The sequence below is a fragment of the Thunnus maccoyii genome, chromosome 2 (genome assembly GCF_910596095.1).
Source record: "Thunnus maccoyii chromosome 2, fThuMac1.1, whole genome shotgun sequence".
In the NCBI taxonomy this organism is placed as follows: domain Eukaryota; kingdom Metazoa; phylum Chordata; class Actinopteri; order Scombriformes; family Scombridae; genus Thunnus; species Thunnus maccoyii.
The window spans coordinates 35,696,177-35,722,201 of NC_056534.1; the positions used below are offsets into that span (position 1 = coordinate 35,696,177).

General features: G+C 41.3%; 1 protein-coding gene across 1 annotated transcript; it reads right to left on the reverse strand.

The window, feature by feature from the left end:
• Positions 1-8,275: 8,275 nt before the first annotated feature.
• On the reverse strand, positions 8,276-24,473 carry mcoln1a (mucolipin TRP cation channel 1a). The gene is made up of 14 exons (XM_042394794.1): positions 24,281-24,473; positions 17,386-17,663; positions 16,566-16,733; positions 15,114-15,270; positions 13,927-14,008; positions 13,544-13,640; positions 12,780-12,879; positions 12,361-12,467; positions 12,063-12,212; positions 11,859-11,960; positions 11,549-11,671; positions 11,217-11,423; positions 10,943-11,073; positions 8,276-10,297 (listed from the first exon to the last, which is right to left on the reverse strand). Exons 1-14 carry the CDS (start codon positions 24,309-24,311, stop codon positions 10,261-10,263), a joined length of 1,770 nt encoding a protein of 589 aa, XP_042250728.1. The 5' UTR covers positions 24,312-24,473; the 3' UTR covers positions 8,276-10,260.
• Positions 24,474-26,025: the final 1,552 nt, after the last annotated feature.

Below are 26,025 nucleotides of genomic sequence, written 5' to 3' on the forward strand. Positions count from 1 at the left end.
AGCCAACTGGCTATAGACAGGCAGGCAGATAGTCGATATAGTGCTGGAGAGCCTGAGGGCTCGATCAGTTACCATGCCTCTGACTGAGCAGGGTGAGCTGAGGCCAGATGGACACTGATCCCACACCTCGCCTCGCTCTCTCTCTGACAGCCACCCAAACCCACAGCCACACCCCTGGACTGTATGAAACACACACACAAACCAATTACTGGATACACAGGATCGACTCTCTTGCGGGCATAAAGAGGCCGAGCGAAGGATGATAAAAAGGATACGCTCAGCTTTCCGCCAACACAAACAAACACACACCTTTATAGCTGCTGCGCACTTTGATTCACCTCAGACAGACTTGGATCGATGACTAAACAGATTAAAATATACAGCACTGCTTCAGTAAATACAGCTGCTACAAAACAAGCCCCGTCGTACAATACTGTCAATTCAAATTCAGTTAAAATATACTTATACCCCCCCCCATCTCCTTTTTAGCTAAACATACACTTCCCCTCATCTACATTTCTTTCTCATATTACCTGCAAACATACCAACACTACAAATGCTGCCGCTGTAAAAACCCGATGTACTACAAAAATAGTGTGTTTGAAAAGAAAATATTTACATTGCAAAGGCACCGCAAAATATGTCTTTGGGACGGCGTTCAAGGCTACCAAAGTGAGCTAACAAACAGACTACGAAAGTGCTGAATTACCCTTTCAATAATTGCAGTGCTCTGAGCCGAGCTTCACAGTCCCAGACAGACTGAGTGCCTAAAAATGCAGCGCCAGCATCCACCACTTTATCCTAATGGGCAGGGAGTGCCAGCTTCCAAACCACAGTGACGAGAGTTACAGCAGCACCGCACTGTCTTACCATCCCACAGCAGAGCACAGCGAAGAACGACACAGGAGACACACGACAAACCTATAAAAAGGGGGTGAATGCCAAAATGTAGTTTGACTATGAATGCCATCCGAAACATATGCAGTACGGTTTGGATTGAATTTCCATGGGTGTGGGACTGAGACTGACACTGGCTGCAGGCTGTTAAAGCAGCTGACTTCCTAGCAAATGCAAATGCTCTGCACTGTACAGAGGTTGTGCTCTCCGTTCGGCTGCTTTTTGAGCGAGTTCCCGGACAAGGGACAAGCTTGAAAAGTGCCAACGTCCCTGTGGTACAAATGACGGCCTTTACAGATTGATACTCAGCACTATTCCTGCCAAGTAGAACCTCACTTAAGTCAATAATCGATTGACAGAAAATTAATCGCCAACAATGTGAGTCGATTATCTTTTTAAGCAAAAATGTCAAAACAGTTACTGCTTTCAGATTCTGAAATGTGAATAAAATCAGGTTTTCATCTTCAGTGATAGTGATCTGTGTATATTTGGGTTTTGGGTGGTTGGTCAGACAAACAAATAATGTCTGCACACTGGATTATAGCACCCCAAGTCATGCCATCAGGCATCGATAACGAGCTCATCATGTTTGTGATGACATCTGCGTGATGTAACTAACTTGCTGTCTATATGCACTTTGCTCTCTGTCACGTTGGCCGTGTGCCTGATGAAGACCCAGGAGGGTCGTTGCCGTTTCCAGTCAATAAAAAGATTTTAGGAGCTATAATCAGAGTGTGCAGACGCTCCTGCAACTGACATAAAGCATACAGCATGGGGCGTTCACATTTTATCTCTTTGCCATTAAAATGTTTTAACCAGAGTCCTGAGAAGTTGCATGTGTGAAAAAATTGCATGCACACTCTGCATGGGCTCGAGACCGGATCCACCCAGATAATACTGCACTGACCGTCCTCTACTCCTCCTTTTTTACCCATCACATGTGAATGATTGTAGCTTTAGAATCTGCGCCATAAAATACTATAAAAATACCTAAAGACTGATCTTTGATAAAGCAGAGTGTAACTAGTAATCCCATCATGTGCTCACACCAGAGGATCACAGTGAAGAACAGATTTGAACCCTTGACCCCCAACATCCATAAACATCATAACCTCTCACAGCTGTTGCACTGATGCACACGAACCGATGGTTAAAGCTGAGTAAAGAGCACAAAATCAGCCGCCAACAGATGCATTAATCCTACAGAATATCACAACATGTATCAGAGACAGTAGGCTGCTCCCATCTCATATAACTGATTGGTTGGCTGAGTAACGTTGCTGAAACCTGACGTGGTTTGACAAAAAGTTATTTGAGTGAATGACCAGCAGGTATTTCAGTGAAGACATCAAACAGGTATTTCACTCGCTCAGTCACAGAGCATCAGGCTTGATTTCTTTCCAAAATGTGTGGCATCCATTTTAAAAACATGCAGTCACTCTCATAAATGTTGCAATGTCAACCGCCGGCATTTCTCTCAGATTGCCAAGCCCGAAATAAACAACAACTGCAGCAGGGACCCCGACAGGCCCCGCAGTGTTTCCTGTGTCATAAAAAGAAGTCAGGTTGAAGTTCACAAGCAGAAGTACATTCCAGGATTGAAAGATGACATAAACTTCAACCTGAAGAAAACCAACAGATAAAAAAACCAACCATGTGGCATTAAAAAAAAGGTTAAAAGTTTCTGTAGTTAGTTTCTGTATTACAAAAGGCTTTCCATACCCTTGAAGTATGAAAAGCTAGTTTGCATAAAGCTTTCAGTTTTCTCCTTTTAAAACCATCTTATCTGATCCATTGAGCTTTCTCAAGGTAATCGGATGCACTGAATTGAGAGAAACTATTTTGAGCAGCTTCTCTGGCACGCTTTGGCCTTTAGGAAGAGGAAAAGGAAACAGAGGTGTGGACAGAGGAAGTGGCTGTGCAGCATAAAAAAAAAAAAACCACAAACTGTAAATTCAGATGTTGGCAAAGGATGTGGGTTCATCACTGAACCTGCTGCTCCACCTGTGAATACGAGACAGTCTAGACTCAAATAAAAAGGCCAAAACTCCTGCCTCACTCTGATGCACAGTTATGACATTTCAATCCAGCACGCAACGGATGACCGGCGTTAGTGATCGATGACCCGCATGCAAAAACCTGATAAATATGACACGGTCTGGTGATATTTGCCAACTGCCTGCGTTAACGAGGATTGCCTGAACGCACCATTAGACAACTGATTGGATTGTGGGATACTAAAAGGCCACAAAAGGACATACTAGTCCTTCAAGTTTAGGCAAGAGAAGGCTGCATATCTCTGCCACATTTGGAGATGTCTTTAAAAAACATGATAGGGTCTGTTGTTATGACGCACTCAGACTTGAACACTTCAGAGGATTCAGCCCTTGAATATGGGACACAGCGACGGCTTAGCCAGAAAGTCAGGAAAAAGCACGAGAGAGAGAGAGAGAGAGAGAGACCATGTGCTGTGTCATTCACACATGGATTCACACCCAGGTGACGAAAAACTCCTCAGCAACAACTCACACGCCCTGGCAGCAGTAGCAGGAGGGTCCCCAAGTGAAATGTCTGTAGTCAATTACCATTTTTTTAAGAGAGCCCCCTGCTCCCACACCCCAAAAACCCTGCCCACCACACCCCCGGTCAGTCCAAAACACACTGATTATGTAACGTGAACTCTGAGCCAACACCCGGATGATAAACAGCATCCTTCTATCACCGAGATCTGCAGACGATGCCGTCTGATAGTCTGCCCTTTCTCATGCTGCTCTGCCAAGACGAGAATGAGATCACACCATGTGCGAGGATGCAAACACGAGAACAGAGCACGCAATAACAGAGACGCTGTCTCAGGAAAGGTGGGAGCAGCACAAACAGGAGTGCAAGTCATTTCAAGAAAAGGATTTTTCAGTCCGGTATCAGTGACGCATGACTTGCTGTTAATAGTTTAAGCAAAGTGTCTGGAGCTGACCTAAAATGATAAACAAAGACTTATGCAGTAGATTCTGGGCTTCTCAAGCAACAGTGAAAAAAAAACTCTTTTTGAGTAGTGCATGGACTTTCAATCTTAAAAGTCATGGAGCTCTTCTTTGTGGGTTTTATTCCTCCCACCAGTATCTAATATTTCCAACATTATCAAACTGTCCCTGTGCTGTTTGGGACCCTGTCAAGGACCCCTAGGTGGTCTCCAGGACTCCCTCTTTTTATAGCCATTGTTTTGGGAGTTCCTGGCTGGTTTTTGTAAGCCTTCACGTGGAGCTTTAATGATACCGTTTGTCTCTCGGGACAAACACACTGACTTCTTCTCGCTGGTTTAGCAAAAAGGCCCAGTTCAGCCTCACAGAACAATAGCGGTGTGTACGCCGTGGCAGCCTGCTGGGAGAAACACATGAAGGCAACGCCGGTCAATAAATCCAACACGGTACGACCGAGACTGTGCCAGCTGAGTGTTGTACCGCTGCATACCCGAATACACGGCTTTGTGAGAGTAAAAACACACGTTGAAATCACCGCCCCGACGGCACCGTGCCATGCTAACGTCTCACATCCATCATCACAAACTGGCCACTCCACATTACAAAGAGGGCGTCTGAGCAAATTATGTGTATTGGATTTAAAAAAGACACAGCACAGAGACAGGGAGGTTAATTAACAGTATTTTGGGGGGTTATTTAAATGTAAAATAATACAAGGAGACGAGAGGTAGTAACTTAAATACTGTCGCTCGCGCTAGAAACGTTACTACGTACCTTTCAACCGCCGACGCTGTTCTTGAAGACTCCCGGAGAAACAAACAGTCCCTCCCTTTCGGTGCAAATGCACTAAATATGTCGACAGAGCCGTAAATTTCGCCGGATTAACAATAGAGCCGCGCAGTCAGCGGCGGGCGTCTATCTCCGTGTCCTTCCCTCCACGTTTGAGCAGCGTCAGGCGGCGGCAGGCTGCTCCCCTTCATGAAGGATGGACCCGGGCGGGGAGGAGGGGGGGCGGGGGGGTTAGAGGGGGGAGTGACCGAGGAGTCCGGCTGCAGATTGAAGCAAGGCGAAACGAAGCGTGGTGGTCGTAAAAATAAAAAAAATTTAAAAAAAAAACAGAAAATGCAGATTAAATCCGACCGGGGGTCCAATCAATGGCGCGAGACTGGTGGTTATGCAAAGCAGGAGTGACGTCAAATTCAAACCAAACTCGAGAGATGTGTCTCGTGGCCCTGGGGGTTCCCAAACTGGGGTCCGGGGCCCCCATGGGGAGTAAGAACAGGGTCCCAGGGAGTGAGGAGCGACTTCATACTACATGCTAATATATATATATACATAGAAAATAGCACTTCAAGCAATGCAGAGAGACAATCATAAATATAGGCCCTAAAAAACAACAACAGCAAAATGCAATCACACATTTTTAGCAAAAACAGTATAAAAGACTTTCACCTTCAACTTTCAACTTTATTTGTCCCCAGAGCGTAACTGGTTTTGCAGCAAGACATACATACAAGACGATACTTTAAAAAAAAACAAAAACAGCCTACATAGGGACAGGATTTAAAAACTGAGACTAGAAGACTGTTCTGGTCCAAGTGTAGTACAGCTTTGTTTGTATTTTAACGTTCATACATGAAAATACTGCAGCAAAGCAGAGGAGGAGAAAGATAAAAAAAAAACAACATGGCTACAATTTAATTTAAAGGAGTCCCTGAATAATTCAACTCTACACGAATAAGCAAAACATCCTCAGGCTCTATTGTAAACAGGAAGCCAGTGAAGCATGATTGAAGGGGCGATTTAGTATTGCACTTCCATAAAGCAGAGGGAGAACTAAAACAAATTGAAAAAATTCAAAATTTGAAGCAACAGAGGCCGAAATAACCTGACTTTTCCCCCCTAGAATGTCAAAGAAAATGGCCCATGCATGTCTTTCAAACTGCTGCCTCCAGTTTGTAACAACCCTGATCTATCTTTTCTCATTTTTACTTTCACTAGTCTCCAGGTCTTATCAAACCACTATAATTTTATAGTTTGATATACTTTAACATTTCATGTCTTGTTTTTGCATGCGTTTGCTTTTATTCTTTGTCTCATTATTTTCCTCGTAAAGCACTTTGTAACCATGAAGCTCAAATTATACAAGCAGAGGTCGTTTTACTTGGCTGGTAATAACTGTGTGAAACCACTCGCTTGTTGTTTCACATGGATATCAGGAGTATTGTAATTTGTGGAAGGTTTCAGTGTTTCCACTTTTGCATTGCCACCTGCTGTACGGTCAAGTGTGTGATTTTGTATCGAGAGAGAAAAATAGGAGGGGGAGAGCGATGCAATCTCATCAAATAGGGGTTCCTGAGAATCTCTAAGCATGAAAAGTTCAGAAGCTGTTTCTCTAATAAAGCACTAGCACTCCACACACACACTCCTTGCACTTTTCTTCTACCCGCATGTGTTTATTCTCTGTACTTAAATCGTAATTTGAGACAGCGAGTTGCCTGAGTAATATTCTTCCTCCTTCACATGCACAAAGGGCTTTCTGTTTCCTGAGATTTGGATAGTTAGGAGTAAGGCCTGAATAAACTCTCTGAGGATGAAGAAGGTTTCTCTAAAAAATTTACACTGTTAACTTTCTGTCCTTGTAGTTTCGCAGTGTCCACTTCCCTTATGGTACAAACTCACAATAGCTGTGAGTTGAATGCATTTTTTTTTTTTTAAAGTCGTTTCTTTGAGCTGCAGCTGCAAGCTCCACAATAGAAATCAATGAAAAGGGAGAAGACATACAAAGACTATTGCGATTCACAGAGAGAGAGAGAGAGAGAGAGAGAGAGAGAGAGAAAGGATGAATGGAATAAGACATCTGACATCAACTGTTTTACTGATAAAACTCAGAGACGAAGAGAAAGAATGGAGACATATAAAAGAATAAGCCTAGGGCGAAGAGAAATCTGAGTGAAGTGAGGAACGAAGGCTTACCAGAAATCAGGAATCATGGGCTCGTCCGTGCACACGTTCTCCATGTGCCTCAATGAAGAGTGAAAGTGTGTGTGTGTGTGTGAGTCATGTCTCAGCTCTCCATCCCTGCTCTTTACAGGCCTGTTTCATCAGCAGCTTGTCAGCTTTTCCAATCGGCAAGAGGCCCTGCACCAGAGCGAGGGGGAAAACCCCAAAACTCTCCCTTTATAGTTTCACTAATTCTTCACATAAACTCAGTGTTAAAAATCAATTTAAAAGCTAAAAAAGAGGGCTGCAGTATCATTTAAAAGCAAGTTTTGGAAGTGTTAAAGTGTGAAATTCTTGCCACAGGAAGCTCTTGGGTGTGGATCCACTAGAAATATGCCAGTTAACTATTTTACGCTCCTTCTTTTATTAAAATAAACTCAGCACTAATGGCATCCGTCATTATATCACAGAGGTGAAAAAAGCTACTAAATCCCCTCACATCCTGCCCATCCATTTCAGATTGCTCGGTAATGTTGTTACACAAGGGTGTGGCTCAGCACTGGGCTCTGGTGAAAAAAAAAAAAAAAAATCCTTAACAGAATTAAGATAGACTCATAATCTAAGGGGATTTTATACACAGACTTGGCTTCTTTAAAGCTGTTTCTCCAGTGTGGTCTGCTCTCCCATCTGCCCAAACACCTCATAGTAAGGACAGCTGCACACACTGCCTGTGGCACAGAGCAAACTCTCTGCAAGCCCACACACACAGACAAAAAAGACTGACAACACAAACTTCACAACTGCAGGTTGAGTGACTCAGTGTATTAGATATCAGACAGGAAAAAGGAAACTACTACTGCTGCAGGCCTGCATTTCTGATCTGAGGTGTGTTTGTTAATATAAAAGAAGTTCAAACAGTCAGTCACAGTTGAGCACGTCTCATTAAATACTGAGATCAAACTGGCTTCAACAAAGGACCACACCTGCAATCAGCATGATGAAACTACAACACAGCAACACACTATCTCCATTGTGCATCAAAGGTGTTGAGTGAAAGCTGTCCTGCACACACACACATATGTAAAAAAAGTAAATTCAAATGTGAACTCTGCTCCTTTCTCGCTCCTGCAGTTCAGTCATGAACCATCAAGGCATCTTCAGCTCAGTACATAATGTATGATGATATTAAGCTAAGTGGGTGGAAGGCAAAAATGTGCTACATCAGTTGCCAAGCCGCGCTTGGGAAGCTCAATAACCAGGAAATGAGCTCATCATATCGGACCGCTCTGAAAAAAAAAGATCCAGAATTGTAATTTCCCTTCTGTGAGAGCTTTGTGTTGTAGCGTCAACATGCAGAGTATTCACAACAGCTGTGCACAACTATGTGTGTGTGTCGGATTAAAGGACTTATTTGCAAAAATCGAGAATCATATTTCCTCTAAAATCTCCACGCATCTTTTTCATCTGCCAGCAAAGTAGAATGACGGTATGAAGTCGACTCCCACTTCCTTTGTGTGAACACGAGTCACTTACTCCCTCTTCTGACATTTCAGAGGTGCTGCGGCCGCCTGAAACATGACGTCTTCAGCTGCTGGCACTTGAACAGAAGGTGGCCTCCTCAATAAAGTTAAGAGCATGATACACGATGAAATGAAAGTTTTAATGTCAAAGATGATCCGGCAACCTTTAATCAGTAGATTGGCAGCAAATGTGACGACTTCAATGTTTCATTTTTTCAAGTACAGTTCAAGTACAGATTATTTATATATATATATATTAAAAAAAAACCAACATGACACCTCCACACTGTAGGAAAGGAACATCTAGGTAATACTAGATAATATATGCATGCGTGTCATACCTGTTTAAGTTAAGGCCATGGCTCCATTTGGCACAGCTCTGCCATCAGAATATTTAGTTTAAATGTGACACCGCTGGCTAACAGTCCACAAAATGAGATGACTGAAACAATACTGTCATCTTACATTGCATTAACCCATTACTACTTGGACCAGAGATCATCTCTTCTTCACAAAAGAAACTATAAACTACTAAAAAATACCTTTTTTGGAGTTTTGTATGTAAGACTCCTTTAACTAGTGTGCGTTTTATGAGGTACAAAGAAAAAGAAAAATGTTTCATAACGAAGACAACAAACAGACTAAAAAGCACTGAGTTAGTTATGACATGACATTATTACAGAGCTACAGCTCTCCTCTTTGTATCTACCCTGAACCCTGCTCCATTTAACAAGGCGATTCAAGTCTTTTGTTTCTTAAAACAAGTCAGATACAATTTGTTGATGGCCATCAGAAACTGAGAGAGTAGGTCAATATTTCTGACTTCTAAACAACGGATGGACTCTTTGTTTTTCATGATATACTTTGGCATCATTAAAGAAACATGCACATAGGTCTGGGGAACAGCTCTCCTTAGCTGTCGTAGCCGACCATAGACGAGGCTGAGTGCTTCATTAGTGAGTGAGTGCATCCCATTATAATCGATCGTTACTCAGATAAAAGCAATACATCATGCAGTCTACGACGGCGACCCAGCGCAGCCATGAACAAAACAAAACCAGGAGCCACAGATAGAAGGCAACGTGATGCTTGTGCTGTTTGAAACGTTATACTGTAGGTGCAGCTCGCAGAGAGAAAACAGATCAATTCCACACCTGAGAACTCGTCTGTGTGTTTGTGGTCCAGTTTTGTGAGATTTTTGCCCTGATTGTCTTAAAAAAAAATTAAAAAAGAGAAAGACAGACTACTAGAAGGTGGATTTCCCTCCGTCTATAAATTTACATGCATCCACTGTAAATTAATGCATTTCAAATTAATGATTTTAGTGTAATGAAAAGGTTCGTTATTGGATGTGTTGTGAGTATAAATGTATAAATGCCTCAGTTTAAGAGCTCTGTCTTCTCGAGGTAAACTGTTTTCTTCATATCCTTTGAAATCTGAATTAAAAACAGTCAGCAGCATTTAATGCAATGCTGCAATCCTCATAATGGCACTTGTACCCAACTTGGTATCTGTTGCTGGTTCAGCATTGTGCGTTATCAAATACATAAGAACAAAATACTGTTTTAAAATTAAAAAAAAACAAAAAGGACTGTCTGAATGGAACAGTGAAATGTCTGCGCTTTAGTCATCCACGAGGCAGCAGAGTCCTCTTCATAAAGAGGAAAGGTCCAGTCTTTCTTCAGGCCTCGCTTTTTTTGTCTTTATGGGAGTTGACGACAGGAAAAATAAGTTACACATTCCTTCTACAGGGTGCTGGTCCGACTGATGGCGACTCATCCATCGGACGAGTGCTGAGTTTTGACCCAGATACGGTGGAACGGTGCAGAGACTCTGGCTGTCGGGAGTGTGCAGTGTATCCCTGTGGTCAGCAGGGGGGGCTCCTGAGGCTCCTGAGGCTCCTGAGGCTTCGGAGGTCAACTTCAGTTCACCAGCAAGACGTCCTCATAGGTTGTTGTTCTGTGGGAAATTTAAGATGATTCATGCAGTTTTATTTGAAGTAAAAATACTCTACAGTCATGATTTTTTTTTATATCATAGTCCTACATGCTTATAAGAGTGACTTCATGGTAATATTTAGTGAATATAGTTCAAAATGTTGATAAATGATGTTAGAAAAGGATCAAAAATGCACAAATGTGTTGGAGAAACAATTCATTTTCAAATCTGATCCTCATGGGACCCCATATAACTTCAATTTTGATCATTTTAAAAACTAAAGATAAAAGTTTATTTGATGTTTTACAGGTTGAGGAAAGCGTACCACCCCTCATCTGGTGAAAAGTGCCTCAAACATGCATGGTGGTGCATGCATGCAAGCTAGAGACAGAGCTGTAATTCTTAGCTCACAAAAAAAACAACATGATTTCCACTTGAGTTAAATATTGTGGTGAACACACAAACGGTTTCTGATATAACCAGGTAGCTTACACATGTTTCCCCTTCTGTCCTTTTCAGCTACTGTCTCTTATCTCTTGCTTTTTACTTTTAGATATAATTAATCGCAATAGAATTATTCTGTCTTTGTCAGCGTGTCACCTGCCACGTCTAACGGGACGCAGCAGAGAAATCACTGTTGTTGTTGTTGATCTCATTTCCTCTCACCTGTCACAGCAGCAGAAGAAGGAGCACGGCGACGTCTCCAGACCTCTGAACTTCCCAGAGCTCGGTGCGTCTGTACACTCTGCTATGAAGGCATGAAGGTCTGTGATGTGTATGGGTTCCTGGGTTTGGTGCTGAGGAAATCAACGAGATTATTATTATTATTATTTAACGATGTGAAAACTATTTTACGCAGCCGTTTTGACCAGGTTTAATATTCTATACTGTAGTTGTGACACAGGTCAAGCAGTCAGTTTAAGTCGACCCCGTTTCATACCTTGATGGTCTCGTAGGCTCCTGTGATGAGAGCAATGAAGAGCGACAGCACCATGTAGATGAAGAGGGAGATGAAGGTGTACAGGTAAACTTGACTGAACAGCCACACCAGAGTGCTGCTCTCCTGCATCTCCGAGAACGTCACGAACATGTCGTCCCCGTTAATGAGGGAGAACAGGCACTCCGACACCATGGACAGAGAACGGAACTGCGGGACAGAAAACGATAAACTCAATCAAACCTCTGCAAACATTAAGAAATGAAGATGAACTGAAATGGAAAGCTGGATTGTTTGTGTAATTATTTACAGACCAAAATTAATTTTTCACAAACCTTCACGTGGTACGGTCCCAGAACGATCCAACCACAGAAGCAGTAGCCCAGATAGATGACGGCCACGCAGCAGCAGAACCGGATCACATTGGGGAACGCTGCTCGAAGTGTCACGATCAGGATCTGGAGACATCACGCGGATCAGATTACGATGTGAGAGAGAGAGAGCGGAGAGATTAGATTAACAGGCTTTATTAGATTATATCAAACCATTAAGAGGATCATTTTCTCACCTTCTGACAAGTTTATTAAATCAGCAAACCAGTTACAACATTATCAGTTGATGCACACCAGCGTATCTGTAACTCACATTGTACTTCTGGAAGAACGTGAGGTAGCGAATGACTCCCACCCACACCAACAGGGTGGAGGTCCCCAAGAGGATGCCACATAAGTCATAGGAGGACATATTCTGTCAGGAGAGAAAGAAGGATTATAGTTTGACAAGGAGCACATGGCAGATTATCAAAGTATCGATAGAGTTAAAATACTCTGTGCGTAAGACTATAAACACCTTAGACTCTATGCCAATTTTGATGACACTGCCAGTGATGGTGAGGATGTCGCTGATGATGAGGAGGATGTACCAGCCGTTAATGAACTCCAGGCGGTCTGCCCAGCACACTTTACGATCCAGAGTCTCCTTGAAGAAGTGCACAAACTCCTGAGAAACACACACACACAGAGAGGAAACATGAGACGTCCTGGCAGTGAGAGGTTTATAGCGACACATCAAGGGGATTATAAACAACGATTTATTCTGTGATGTTTTTTTTTTTTTATATCCTTTGGTTGTAACAGACTTCCCTTACCTGTTGCAGGACGATGCCTCGCAGTATGGAGCGTCCACACAGCAGCAGTGACAGCGTGCACACCAGAGCTACAGCGACATCAAACGCCACACGTGTGTAATTCTCAGCTGGGGGGTTCAAAAAGAAAGAAAGCAGAGGTGTTAACAGTCTTTCACTTCGATGTGGCAGCAGCAGAGCCCTTCTGCTTACAACTGCTGCCATATAAATACCTACATGAGGTGAAACTTCCTGTTCTTCAGTATTTATAACTGTAAGAAACACAAGATTTCCTCATTTTGCTTCACACCTTGAGCTTGCTACCAGCTCAGTGTCATCTTTCACTTGCGTACTGCAGTATTAATGTGACTGCTTTGAGTTTTATGTTCATGCTGCTCTCCCTTATTTTAAAGAGCACCGTCCGTCCACTCATGTGGTCTCACCATGTCCAGAGACGCTCGGGTCCTTACACTCCTTTATGGTCGCCTGGTTTTCTAACCGGATCTTCACCTTACCGCTGTGAGACTTGTTGTCCAGTACTATCTGTAGGAGAGAGGAGACCAGCAGACAATTCATAACCTGTATTATTATTAACCTCAATATGTTTACAGGAATTTGAAGGCTGTAAAGCTATAGTGTGTGGGAGATTTTCTTATATTTTTTAGTTGACATATGCTCCGAAGTATATCTTTCTGTGGAAAGATGTTGACTTCTGTTAGGGTCATTGAACAGCCCGGCAGCAGTACAGAGATGTTCTCTTCTCAAGTGTTTAAGTGAGCTTCGCCCTTCTAACCAATCAGAGGAGGCCAAAGTCAGTGATGGGAGCTCACCGCTGTCAATCAGTACATGAACGCACTTCTGGCCAACTGCTCCTCTCATAAAGACGTGGCTTTGGCTCACTCACAAGCTCCTGATACTTGCAATCTAAGAAGTCTGTTATTTCCAGTCCTCAGGGTGAAATCAATACATTGGTCGTGTTGAAGGTGAAGAGCTGAGCGCGACGGAGCACGGAGAGGAAAGGAAGGGAGGAACGGAGTGGTTCGCTTTCAAGTCTCATGTTACTGCTAGCTTGGTTTCCAGAACTTACATATTGTAGCTTTAATGACATGCTTGTAAAGATCGCTGCTCCTAAATATGTCGAGTACAGTAAGCGCTCTTCAACATGTCATGCATCACCTCTGGACCGAGCACCAAGGGTTTTACTCACTGTTATGTAAAAAGTGTAGCAGTCTGGGATCTCATTGTTGATGATGGTCTGTATATTGATCGCCTTCAGCTGAAACTCTATGGTGACGTTAACGAACCTTGAAAGAACAAGAAACAAACACATAGTTGGAAACTGAGAGAGAAACAGAGACGGAAGCAGGTATTTCATGTTATTAAAAGAATGACCAAAACCACACATGAAGCAGGATGAGAAACTATTCATAGCGCTGTGTGAAGTTTTTTGTAATGAAACCCGTGTCGGTGTTCTTGCACACATGCTTGAGTTGCGCGTGTGCAGCAGAGATAAGTGACTCGTTGAATGTCATCAGATACTATAGAGATAATCTTGCTGACGAAGGCAAGATGTGAAAAATGAAGCCTTACTTGTGGAACTTGAGCGTAAAGTTCTTGTAGGTGTCGGTTAGCGGAGCTGGAGGCACCGACAGAGGGTTCACACCTATACAGTCTGAAGATAGACCACACAGAGAAAAGTCATGTTGAGTAAACACTGACATGAATTACTATCAAAAAGAAAGACATTTTACTATTCCTCTATACAGTATATATTGAGTACAACATGAAAATGTATGAAAAAGTAAGAAATCTTATCAGAATTATTAGAGGCAGATCACAAAGATACTTGACACACATGTGATACAAGGTGATGTTAGGCTTTAGGAAGAAAGGAAGGAGGAAGTAAAACTTTAAAAAGAGGTTGCATCCTTGTATTTCTCTTCATTCTGCACAGTGAAGCTCAAATATCCAAAAACACATTGTTGAGTAGAGGGGGGACTTTATCAATACTTCTCCCGAGGTGCATTCATTGTCTGTATGATTAAAAAAATGTTTTGTTTTTCAGATCTTTCAATTGATACAAGAAGCCGACATGTGATTAGGGCTCCACATTATCAGCTAAAATGTATGTCATTGCCTGAAGTTTGATTATTATTTTTTTAAAAAAGCTTTTGTAGCACTTTGTTGAGAATACACTCCAGCTCTGGCAGCCAGAAAACACCCTGAAACATTCGTCCCACTGAGACATTTCCCTCTGAAGTGATAAGAGAGGTTGCTTATTTTGACCCTACAGGCAACAACTGTCAGTCTGGCTAGTCTGCAGATAATTGTACACTACTCGCCCTCTGACTTTTTAAAACTACATTATATGCAAACTATGCATGAGGCACCCTTTTTTAGAACTATTTATGCTTCATTTGGTCTGCCTCTGTGGCACAATCTGCATTTTACAGTTTATTTTAGTATAAAAAGGAAAGCATACAGTTGTGTTTATCAGTGAACTTGACTGAGATAACAGCCGCTCTGGTTAACACGCAGTGGCACCGACACTCACAGTGCTTTTTATGTGATGTGACAATTAAAACGTTGTATAACTCATACCACGGTACATATCTCCTTTGATGTGCCGCTGAACTGTAATTTCACAGTTTTCACCAACAACTTGTCACACAGAGGAAAAAGTTCACTTATCAGCAGTGCACAGAGCTGAGAACAGCTTTCCAGCACTGCTAGCAATGTTAACGTCTCCTTCACGTCGTACGGTGTGGTTCGTGTACCTGTGATGATGTGAGGGTCTATACTGAAGGTGTCGTTGGCTGGGTCGATGCGTCCCTTCTTGTAGTACTGTTGGCAGAGGGAGAGCGCGCTGCCGTTCACGCCAACATCGTAGACGTATGCGTAGCGTCCCACTGTGGTCTCCGGTAAGGCTAGATACTGGGGAGAGGATGAGAGGAGCCATGGAGACACATCACTGTCTTTGTACTCTGATCCAATAACATCATGTTTTCTTTTGTGATTTACTGCCTTTTACATTTCAAACTGTTCACACTGGTTGTTCATGGGCATCAAACGTCTATTCTAGCGTCATGATGGCCGCGCTGAGCAGTGGGCCACCTGGTCGGCCATCTTGGTGGGATTAAACTGAGTGAGGAGCCATGTACTGACGATTTATTGGTACCCGGTTGTTTTTGTGGGGCGATTACAATAAGCGCTCTAACACCACCATCCATCCAACTCGTTTTAGTTTTCCTCTATTACAGCATCCACATCCACAACTTTATCTAGGAAGGGAAATGTCGGTCGATCCAGACTGAAATATCTCAACAACCATTTGGTTATCTGGCATAAAGTTTGGTACAGACACTCATGGTTCCCAGATGATGTATCCTAATGTATCTTCAGTGAACCCCTGACTTCTCCTCTGAACTAAAAAGTCTAAATGGTGGTGGTGGTTTTTGACCAAATACCTGCAAAACTAATGACATTCCCATCAGCCTGAGCTGCTAACACTCTAAATTAAAACGGTAAACATTATAGCATTGTTACTGTGAGCACATTCAAATAGAAACACTACAAATACTAAATACAGCCTCACTCCAAAACCATTTGGTTGTAATATTAAAATAATTTGGGCAGCAAAGACGCAGAAACAGGAAGTGAGCTGTATTTCTGCACTGGTGCCTGCAAGCTGTTTTCAACAATCCCTTTTTCTCCACTACATTTGAGCTGCGGGTCAAGACAAGACGACTGCCATATGTGTACAAGAATACTACAATATTGATCCAATTCTAACTCGTTATATCTGAGAAGAGGCATAATTTAAAATTGCTTTATTGTCCCTCCTCACTTAACAAAAACTGTACTTGCTCATGTGGGCACAGTTCGAGTCAGGTCATCTGGTTTTTATGAGCTCACATTTTTATCATCCTGCAGGAACACATGTATTATTTATTGCGAAACATTCAGAGTGAAGACAAAAATAGGATGTGGGACTTTTTTTCTGCAGTAATTTCACAAGTCAGAAAATAGTTGCTCAGTAGATAAACATGTTCTCATTTTTCTTGTGTGCAATCAATCTTCTTCAATTGGTTAGCGTTACAGCTATAACGTAATAAATCAGCTCTCTCACGCACCGAACCCGACCTCATGACAACAAAACAGCATCATTCAGCCACCAATGTAACTATAATGACTGATATAAAACATTATTGATTCCCACAGGGACCTACCTGCTCCACAGCGTAGAAGATGTGGTCATAGACGTCCTGCTGCGTGTAAACGGCGAAGGAGTCGTCTAAGGACTCATCGTAGTCTTTGAGGAAGAGGTGCTTGAAGGTCATGGTGTTCTCCTCCTTGAAGGTCACCACCACCTGGTTACTGAGGCCAAACAGTACCAACTGCAGCAAAGAGGAGGAGGTTGTTAAAGATGTTGACAGGTCAAAGGAAAAGGAGAGAGGAGAGAATGAGATGCACCATGAGGAGGAGGAGGAGGAGCGATGATAAAGAAAAACCCTGAGGCTAAGACTTCTTTAAAACTACGCTGTAATTTACGGCTTGTAGATCATGTTCTCAGAATCTCTTCTGTGTGTTTTTGCACCTCATAAATCACTGACAGCACAAACCTACGTGTGAAAATTACATTTCAGCTGCGTCCACTGTAATATATTGTGTACTGAGCCTGTTGGATAAATAAAATGTAGTTGTATAAATGTCTAACTACTAAATTTATTTGGTATTTTATTTATTTGGTTTCCACTAACGCAACATAACTCACTAAAGCGTCAATACTAAGCAAACCGGCATGTTGCGTCGCTCTGGGTGATATTAAAAATCAAAACTGACATTGAGGGAGAAGTTCAGCTACATAAATGCAAGATCATTTAAACAACAAACATGACCAGACGCTCATTTGTCTGAAACAGCAGATTGGCACAAAGTGTTTCTATGAAGACAGAAGAAATATGATGGTGCAACATCGCCTCCTCTGAACCCTGATTGTGACAAAACAATCTTGTGGTGAGAAAGGAAGAACGATGCAACGTGACGTACCTGAGCTGTAACAATAATGATCTTCAGCAGCTGCAGGACCAGTTTATACGGCTTGCGGCCTTTGGCATGATATTTGTCACAAGGGCTCATGAAGAAGTATTTCAACTTCCTGCGAATGGCCTCCTCTTCCTGAGTGGCCCCGACCCAATGACCCGCCATTGCCGTGGGCAACTGATGGTTGCTATGGTTGCTGCCATGACTGTTACTGTGATGGTCGTGCTCGCCGCTGCTGTCTGTGGACCTGTAGTGAGTCACCGAGCTGGACGGGTCTTGTCGTCCTGGAAAAAAAGAAAAAAAAAAGATATTTTCTCAGTAATTCTCATGACAGTTTTAAGTGTGATCTTAAGTTTTTAAGAAATTTAATCTCATTCAGGACACTAAAAAAGTGCTCAATTAATCCTTTAACAGAACTCAGACACCTCTGACTGATGGATGAATTCCCTGGTTAATCAGTGATAATATCCCAGAGGCGTGCACGCCGTTCCTCGTGCTTTATAGTATCCTAATGGCTGATAGACCACAAAGAGGATTGTTTGTAGACCAAACTACAGTGTGTGTCCATGCAATATAAAACACTGGTAGGTGTCCAAATTGCTACGCCGAGACCACAATGTGTAGTATTTTACAACATCTGACCGCAGAGAGATTCTTCTCTCATCATGACTGTCAATGTCTTAACTGTTTAACCTCATTAGAGCCGGTAGTAATGACGCCTGACTCAAAGACACATTCAGGGTTTCCCCCCCGGAAATTCTTTAGTCGATTTCGTAAGTAGGTGATGACCGAAACAATTAGCCACTCCTTAAATATATGACGTTTTCTCTTTTTACCTTCAGTTTCATGTTTTATTTCATTAGTTTTTTTTAAATCTCTTATATTAGTGGAGGTGGTCTTTGTTTCAGGTCCACCTCTGTTATAAAACACAGCAGGAACCTTTTCAGTATATGAGGCATGAACGAATGGAGCTGGGTCACAAGGCTGTCGCACTAATGAACATCAGGGCGATGATAAATGTCAAACGTCCACGGCAATAAAGCGATTTGGCAAAAACTGGGAGACCAGAACTCAGGACAAGAGCCCTTATTGTGCAGTCCGACAGACAATCACATGAACGGAGCTGGTTTTCGGAGCCCTCGTCTAGTCCTTTATTGCAAAACTTGACTCCACTTTCAACTCGGTGACACTGAGTGCATCCAGCGACAGCATCCTGTCAGCGCCGCACGAGTGCTCAAGCCTGAACAGCCTGTCTTCAGCTTTAAAGACTTTCACCTCAGTCTGACACCTTCTCTTTGTCTCTCACTGTCTTTTTAACTTCTTTCTACTCCGGCATTTTGGACACGTGCTCCGCTTAGCTACGCTTGTGATTTAACGCTTTAAAGTCACGGAAAGTGATGTAACTGAAGGCAGATCGCACCAAAAATAACCGATATGTTATTTTTACAGTTAATGATTTCTTCTTTTCTTATCAAACGAGGAGGTGAATCATTCTTCTCTCTTTAAATACAGAAAGGAAACTGATGCCCAGGTACAGCTATAGAAATGTATTTCAACCTTGTGAAAAGGGAGAAATCTATTTTCCCAGAGTCTCTGCGCCATGTCGGCCGGTTAACGCCGAGATCAGTGCAGTAGATGAAGAAGTGAGGCAGATTCCTGGGATGGTTGGGTAAGAGCTGACAAATCTTTGAAGTCAGGCCTGACTGAGTCTGACAAGAGTAAGAAGAGAAATTAAGGAGAGCGTGTATGAAGTTACACAGAATAAACCCGAGAAAACACGGAAACACTGATAGATTTTTTACCAATAATGTTCTCTTAGAATGATGACACAGGCTTTTAAGTAATATTTAGTAATATGACACTTTGTAGTGAACAGAAGAAAGTATTAAGTAATAATTTTCTATTGTTATTTTTATTGTTATCATCAGTATATTTTTCCTAAAGACGAGGTATAAGAACATCTGACAGTCTGTCATTTTCAGTTGAAATTATACTGATGTGTCCGATTCAACTGTATAATTGTGAAACTATTGTGGGTTTCTATTGTGTATTGAAACTTCTCGGTCAGACTTAGACAACAACGTCTTACTAGTAAACCCACAAGCTGCACCAACAAACAAAAACAGGAATCAAATCAAGCATGAGATCATCTCAACTCGATGCAAGTCTATGCAATATAAATATAAAATGACTAACGATAGAAGTTTTAAATCCCCGTGATAAAACACAGTACATGTAGGTGAGGATAAGAAACAGGGTGAAGTGAGGTAAACTACTTTTAATGTATTCAAGTACCACTGGGAAGGAAAATACCCACATCCTGATGTGTAACCACTAGAGTCTTTACACCCACATGATGTCACTTCTGCTGAACATTAGCCACTGCAGCTACAGGAGCAAACTAAGAGATAATGGTTAAATACATAGTGGAAGAGTAGCACAATCAGAGAGGAGTCATACAGCCAATTATTAGTTTAAAAAGCATAATCTGTTTGTTAACATAAGCTAACATTAGCTACTGGTCTTACCAGTCTAGCAAGGGTGTGTTTTATTGTTCATGAACTAAGAGAAAGAATGGTGTCATGTCTTCTGTCAACTGTTTCACAGCCTCACTTTCAATAATTATTGTGTGTGAACTGATATAACCTTTAAAATCAACTTCAAAGAACGGGTTTTGTGGTGAAGGAAAAAGGAAACAGAGACAGACGAATCCATCAGGTCCTTTACTTTTACTCCTACTTGCAGACATTATAATAAAAGCTATTTATCATTTAGCTCCAGAGGCCTCCTGAGTTGATCCTAAATGTCTGCAGTACAGTACAGCCAGTTTCCTATTATTTCATCTCTATTTATGTATTTACACATCGTTAAATAATGTTCTTAATTTTACATTTCACATAAAGGGAATTTACTTCTTTTAATCAAAATTTGATGTCTTTGTAAAAAATCAATGCAGATGTGGGTAATCCTCGTCTCTGCTTGGTTATTACGGCTCAGAACATAAATGTGATTAATCATGAGATCAGCTGAGAGGTGCTCGTGTTCCTCTTTCACTTTTCTCTAAGTAGGAATAAGCTGCTTGATAAATGCTTTTTAATTCTTCAAACTGGCTCTTTAGAGCATCCTTATGTGTAATTTTGTTTTAGAGGTTCGATAAAGACGGAGAGGTCATTTATGGTCAGAAACAAAGCTGCAGGTCGATGTGTCGTGTCTTAACAGGAACTGACCACATCTTGAAAGAAAGTCACAAATCACTAAGTAGGCTAATCACGCTTAACACTTGTCACATGTTAAGACCAGGTCGCTATAAAGAAACAATGAAGAACAGGGTCACCCCTCTTCACATAAAAGGAGATGACTTGTGGTGATTATAGTTGTCCATCCTGAACAAAAAACAGAGCATGTGATTACTGCTTTTTCTCAGACAGACGTTGGACTTCATTTAAGTTTGCATGTGCGAGTTCAGATAGACTGTGAGTCAGGACGAATCCAAACAGTCAGCAGAGCAAACCACCGGCTGAGCAGATTTCTCCGACGGAAATGAGAAGTGAAACGGGAGGAACATGCCAATAGAGTTCGATATCAGCGCCGAGTGTAAACAAGGTGAAAGTTCAACAGGATTTATTACACAGAGAAGGTTTGGGAATGACATGTCTCCAAATTCTTATCAAGTTTTCCTGTTTTTAAAACACGCATAGATCGTTATACGTAGTTTAGCATGCAAAAGGATCTTTTTGGCAACTGTGACTAAAGACTTCTTTCTTTTTATAGGTAATTATCCATGACCTAAATGTAAACAAGAGTCACCAAAACATAAACCAAAAGGCCGGGACTTGCTGTCATTCTCAAATTAACGGTCTTCTAATACAAACTAACAACAGTTAACAACAATTGAACCTGAATAATTAATGTTTTCTAATACTTCGTGAAAAGGAGGCTCCAGAGCGTTAGGCTGAAGACTACAAGTTTAAAAATGAAATAATCTGCGGTGCATTGTGGGTAATGTAGGCACCAGGTTTTGACAAGGTAGAAGATGATGTGGAATAAAAAGATGATATCTGAGGTTTTTATCCGCTCTCAGTTGGACAGTGTTATAAGAGTGAAATGCTGAGTCAGCGCAGCGCTCTTTTAAAGGTGCAATCAGCATTTTTTTGTTTGGCTTATACTTCAAGTTATTGTTCTTCCTTGTGACAACTGAAAATATACAGACTTTTATTTGATCATTCTGAATTATGACTCTGGCTTTCCATCTTTATATTCATCAGTTACATGTTCGAATACGGTTTAAATTCATGTGGCCGAGAGAAAACAGAATTTTGGGTTTTAGATTTTTGGAGGGAAAGCACTCAATAATTATTCTAGTTGGTCAAATCCTTACAACTATATGTAGCTTATGATTTCTTAAGTCATTTGTTTTTCAGTAACTGTACCTGTGCATGACTCACTTTGGGAAGTGAGTCTAAACCTCAGATATTATGATAACCACACGCGATTATCTGCAGTAAACCACACCTATATATATACAGGAGTCACTTCCTACATTCATAAACACCTGTTGTTGACTTGTGATCATTTGTAGCTGTTAGAGTGATATAATAACACCAAGGTTAGCATTTGGCTTCCACAAAATTTGCTTTGAGTGATGACATTTTAATGAACTCGGCTCCGAACGAGGCAGACGCAAGGTGCCCCGGCCTCGACAGGGGTTGCGTGCCGCGGGGAGAAGAATGAAAAACAAGCCGAAAGAATCCAAACACTTAACATTTCACGCAGACAATAGGTGCGAGGCTGAGTGCACGCATATCTTTGATCAGAGGAGCGTATCAGTCGTCACGGCAGATAGAAATCGGACAAACAAAAGTGGGTGCACGCCGCTGACCTCGGCACCAGGTTTGACACTTTAAGACGGAGTCGCTCGAGCTGAATGAATCTGTGAAAATATCTGGCTCTTCTGGTTCACGGTCGCCTGTGGATCGCTGGCAGAAACGCTGATGTGGCTACCTGCCTGTCAATCAAAATCTTCACTGTAACCAAAAATCTGTCAACAAGTCGGTATCAGAGCCCGCATCTGGTCTGGAAGTCCACAGCAAGAGGCCACCCACGGGTTGAAAGTCCAAAACTTCCACTTATTACTGAGTTCAAGGAAATATCTCCAATAAAATATATGATATGCTGACATGGTTTATTTGTATGTAGACAATGCTTACCCCCAGTGGTATCAGATAGCACGGATAGTTTGTTTTTGTTTCAACAGCAAATCGTCCCGGTTACTCAGGATGATGAACAGACATTGTTTTCTGTAGAGCAGAGTTCATTAATATTTGATAGGAACTGTACTTCCAGTGAAATCTATTCACAGTAAACAATCCTCAATAAACAGGTTTTGAACACCACAAATGATATTTATCTTACATGTCAACATAGCGGGGGGTGCCAGCAAAAGTCTCAAAGACAAATATCTTAAAACTTTATGCACACACGTGCCGCAAAGGGCGAGCAGAAAATTATATTTTTGTAATTTAGGTGAACTGACCCTTTAGCCTGAAGCTTTCTGAACACAAAGCAATCCTTAATCTGCACTCATAGCTTCTTAAAGCAGAAGTGAAAAACACAGGCTGATATTAAAATGATTCAAAAAGTCTTTGATGCGTCAATATCTTAACTCAAGGTCTACTTACTAGCTTTTTTTCAGAGCTTTCAAACACATCTCACAGTCTTAATAACCTAGTGAGTAGATCTTAAATCTGTCTCCAAGGTCAAGAATGAGGAACACAATAATCGGTGGAGCTGTACTCCGTCTACCCAACGTTGACGATCCTGTGAAAAAACTGCAGACTAAACCATGCGTGAGCGCTACACCCTGTTATTATGCATGAAAGAGTCAGAACATTAAGATGTGCTTGAGCCAGTAGATTGGCTGAAGGGGAGTGGATGCTGGTGCAGAATCTGGGTCTTAATGTGGGAGAGAGTCAGTTAGACCAAGAAACCACATAATCCCTGAAACTGGGGCAAATACTTCACACACAGGGTGTCATGCATTCTCTCTCTTCTAGTCAACTATTTCATCATCTATTAATCTGCTAATTATTTTCTAGATTCAGCTTATCGACCGACAGTCCCAAACCCAAAGATATTAAATCTACAGTGATATAAAAGTGAAACGCTGAAATAATCGATTATCAAAATAGTTTCTGATTAATTGTATGCCGATCAGCAAATCAACTCTGATGTAGTTTCTATTCTCCACTTAGACAAACAAGTCAAAAGCAAGCACAATGATTATTTTTCATCAGAAAAGCACGATTAAATGAGTAAAACATACATTTGTTATTATTATTAGCATTACTTTTCAGTCGATCAACTAATCGGTTATTGATTCAACTGTATATAGTCTGTTTCTACTGTGTTCATGAGACAAACAGTATAAAAACAAATGCCTGGAGTTGAGTTAAACTGAACAGCAGCCACATGATCATCAACCGCAGGTCACATCTTCATCTTTCCTGCTGAACTTTCTGTATTAGGACACCGCAGAAGAAAAACCTTTCTTTGGCAACAAGGGTTGACATGTAGAGTCATCGCGGCAAAAACCTGATGTTGACAGAGCTGCTTGGTGACAAAAAAAATGAACTTGGTGATAATGACTGCTAATGACTAATAACTCATCTGCTCAGAACATCATGACAGAGCAAAACACACGCAAAGTAACAGAGATGAGCGTCATGCTGTGGATGTTTCAACAAGAGGAAAAACAACGATTTCAGACACCAAAATGCGGCTGTGCAATTAATTAAAGTCGTAAGAGAACTTAAAAAACTGTGCATTAGCAAACAAAAATAACCTGTACTTCTAAACAAAACATTTAAATCGCGAGTAACGGCTGAGTGAATGTCGACATTACCTGTGAAGTCCTGCTGTTCTGTCGCCGCCATATTGAACGTTTAAAACACAATAAATAGGTAAATAATAAAGCTAAAACTCTTGAATAGAAGTTTTTTTTTTACTCTTATTCTTTGTGGCTCTGGCTTTTCAGCTGACAGCAGTCCTGAAACCAGCTGCTCTCTTTCTCCTGCTGTTTATTCAACCCTCTTCCTCTCTCGGGTCACGTGACTGACACCATGTGACCAAATCACCCCGAGCTAAAAAAAAAAAAAAAAAAAAAAAAAGCCCAAAAACTGGCCAGTGTACTAAAGTGCCAGAGGGTGTAGGACACTGATTTGCAACAGATTTTTAAGTTGATCCCGTGCGAGACGTGACATGCTGCTAAACAATTGCATTTTTATTAAGTAAAACCCTAAAAATATCTGAAATGATGATGTTGTGCAGCCTGATGTGAGACATGTCTAGACTTGCTTGTTCATTACTGATGAAAAGCTTCATCAGCCAGCAGGCAGCATGGCTCTCAAGTGTCTGTCGGTCTTAATTGAAATATCTAAACCACTTCTGGATGGGTTGTAAATGTTGTACATTCATTTATGGTCACCAGAGGATGAATCCTAATGACTTTAGTGATCCCCTGACTTTCCTTGTAGCACCACGATGAGCATGTGGTTTTGAGTAAAATGTCTAAGTGTTGCCATGACATTTGGTACATACACTCATGCCCCTCTCAGGATAAATTGCAATCCTTTTGGTGATCCCCTGATGAAATTATTTAAAAAATAGATTTATGACCAAATACCTGAAACTGTTCCTATCAGCCTCAGCTGTACTTTGTGGTTTGTGCTAATTAGCAACTGTTAGTGTAACATTGTACCTACTTATCAGCATGTTAGCATCGTCATGGTGATCATTAGGGCTAAGCACAAAAAACAAAATTACTATATGGCCTGTGACTCTTTTTACACAGTGACAGAGAGGTGAATCATGTTTAATGTTTTTTCACGCAGAGATTTTCCAAGATTCTGATTTTCTTTTCACTGCTGCTCCTAAAAGACTCTTTACCAAATCGGGTAAAATACACTGTTATTCATAAATTTAGATGATCATAGAGGTCATGAGTCTGATCCACCTGAAGGTTTTCACAATCCATTCTTTTATACATACCTATTGCCAGGTTTTGTTTATCCTCTGAGTCTCTACCCTAATGTGTATTTACTATATTTGATGTAGATTCAGATGGAAATTAAAAAACTTCTAAATATTTTTCTCTTATTAAAATAGCAAACCTAGAAAATGCAACCTCAGCAGAAGTATAAACTGATCTTATTTAGTTCCTCCATGTATGTAAATGTGGTGCAAACATTACAAATATTTTCCAATTAAATTTCAACTCAGTGCTGCAAACGTCTGCAACTTAAGATTCATAAATGTATTATTCATACAGGACTTTTGTGCTGCATTACATAACATTGTACGGGTGCTTCTACTATGTTAACACTCAACATGGTTAGTTGCATACTAATTTTGGCTTTTGCTCTTTATCATTACTTTCACTCACATTTTAAAAGAATCTAAAGATTTCAGTGTAAATTTACAGATTTTTGAAGGTAAATGGTAAAACAGGCCGTCTTCTGCAACTAAATGCAACTTCTGTGTTTTGCCATAAAACATTTAAGGTACCCAGAAACAGACGAAGAGTGAGGTCCTTATTCTCCCTCTGAGACACATGACTCACTTCCCTCCATGCTTTCCCAACACTTACTT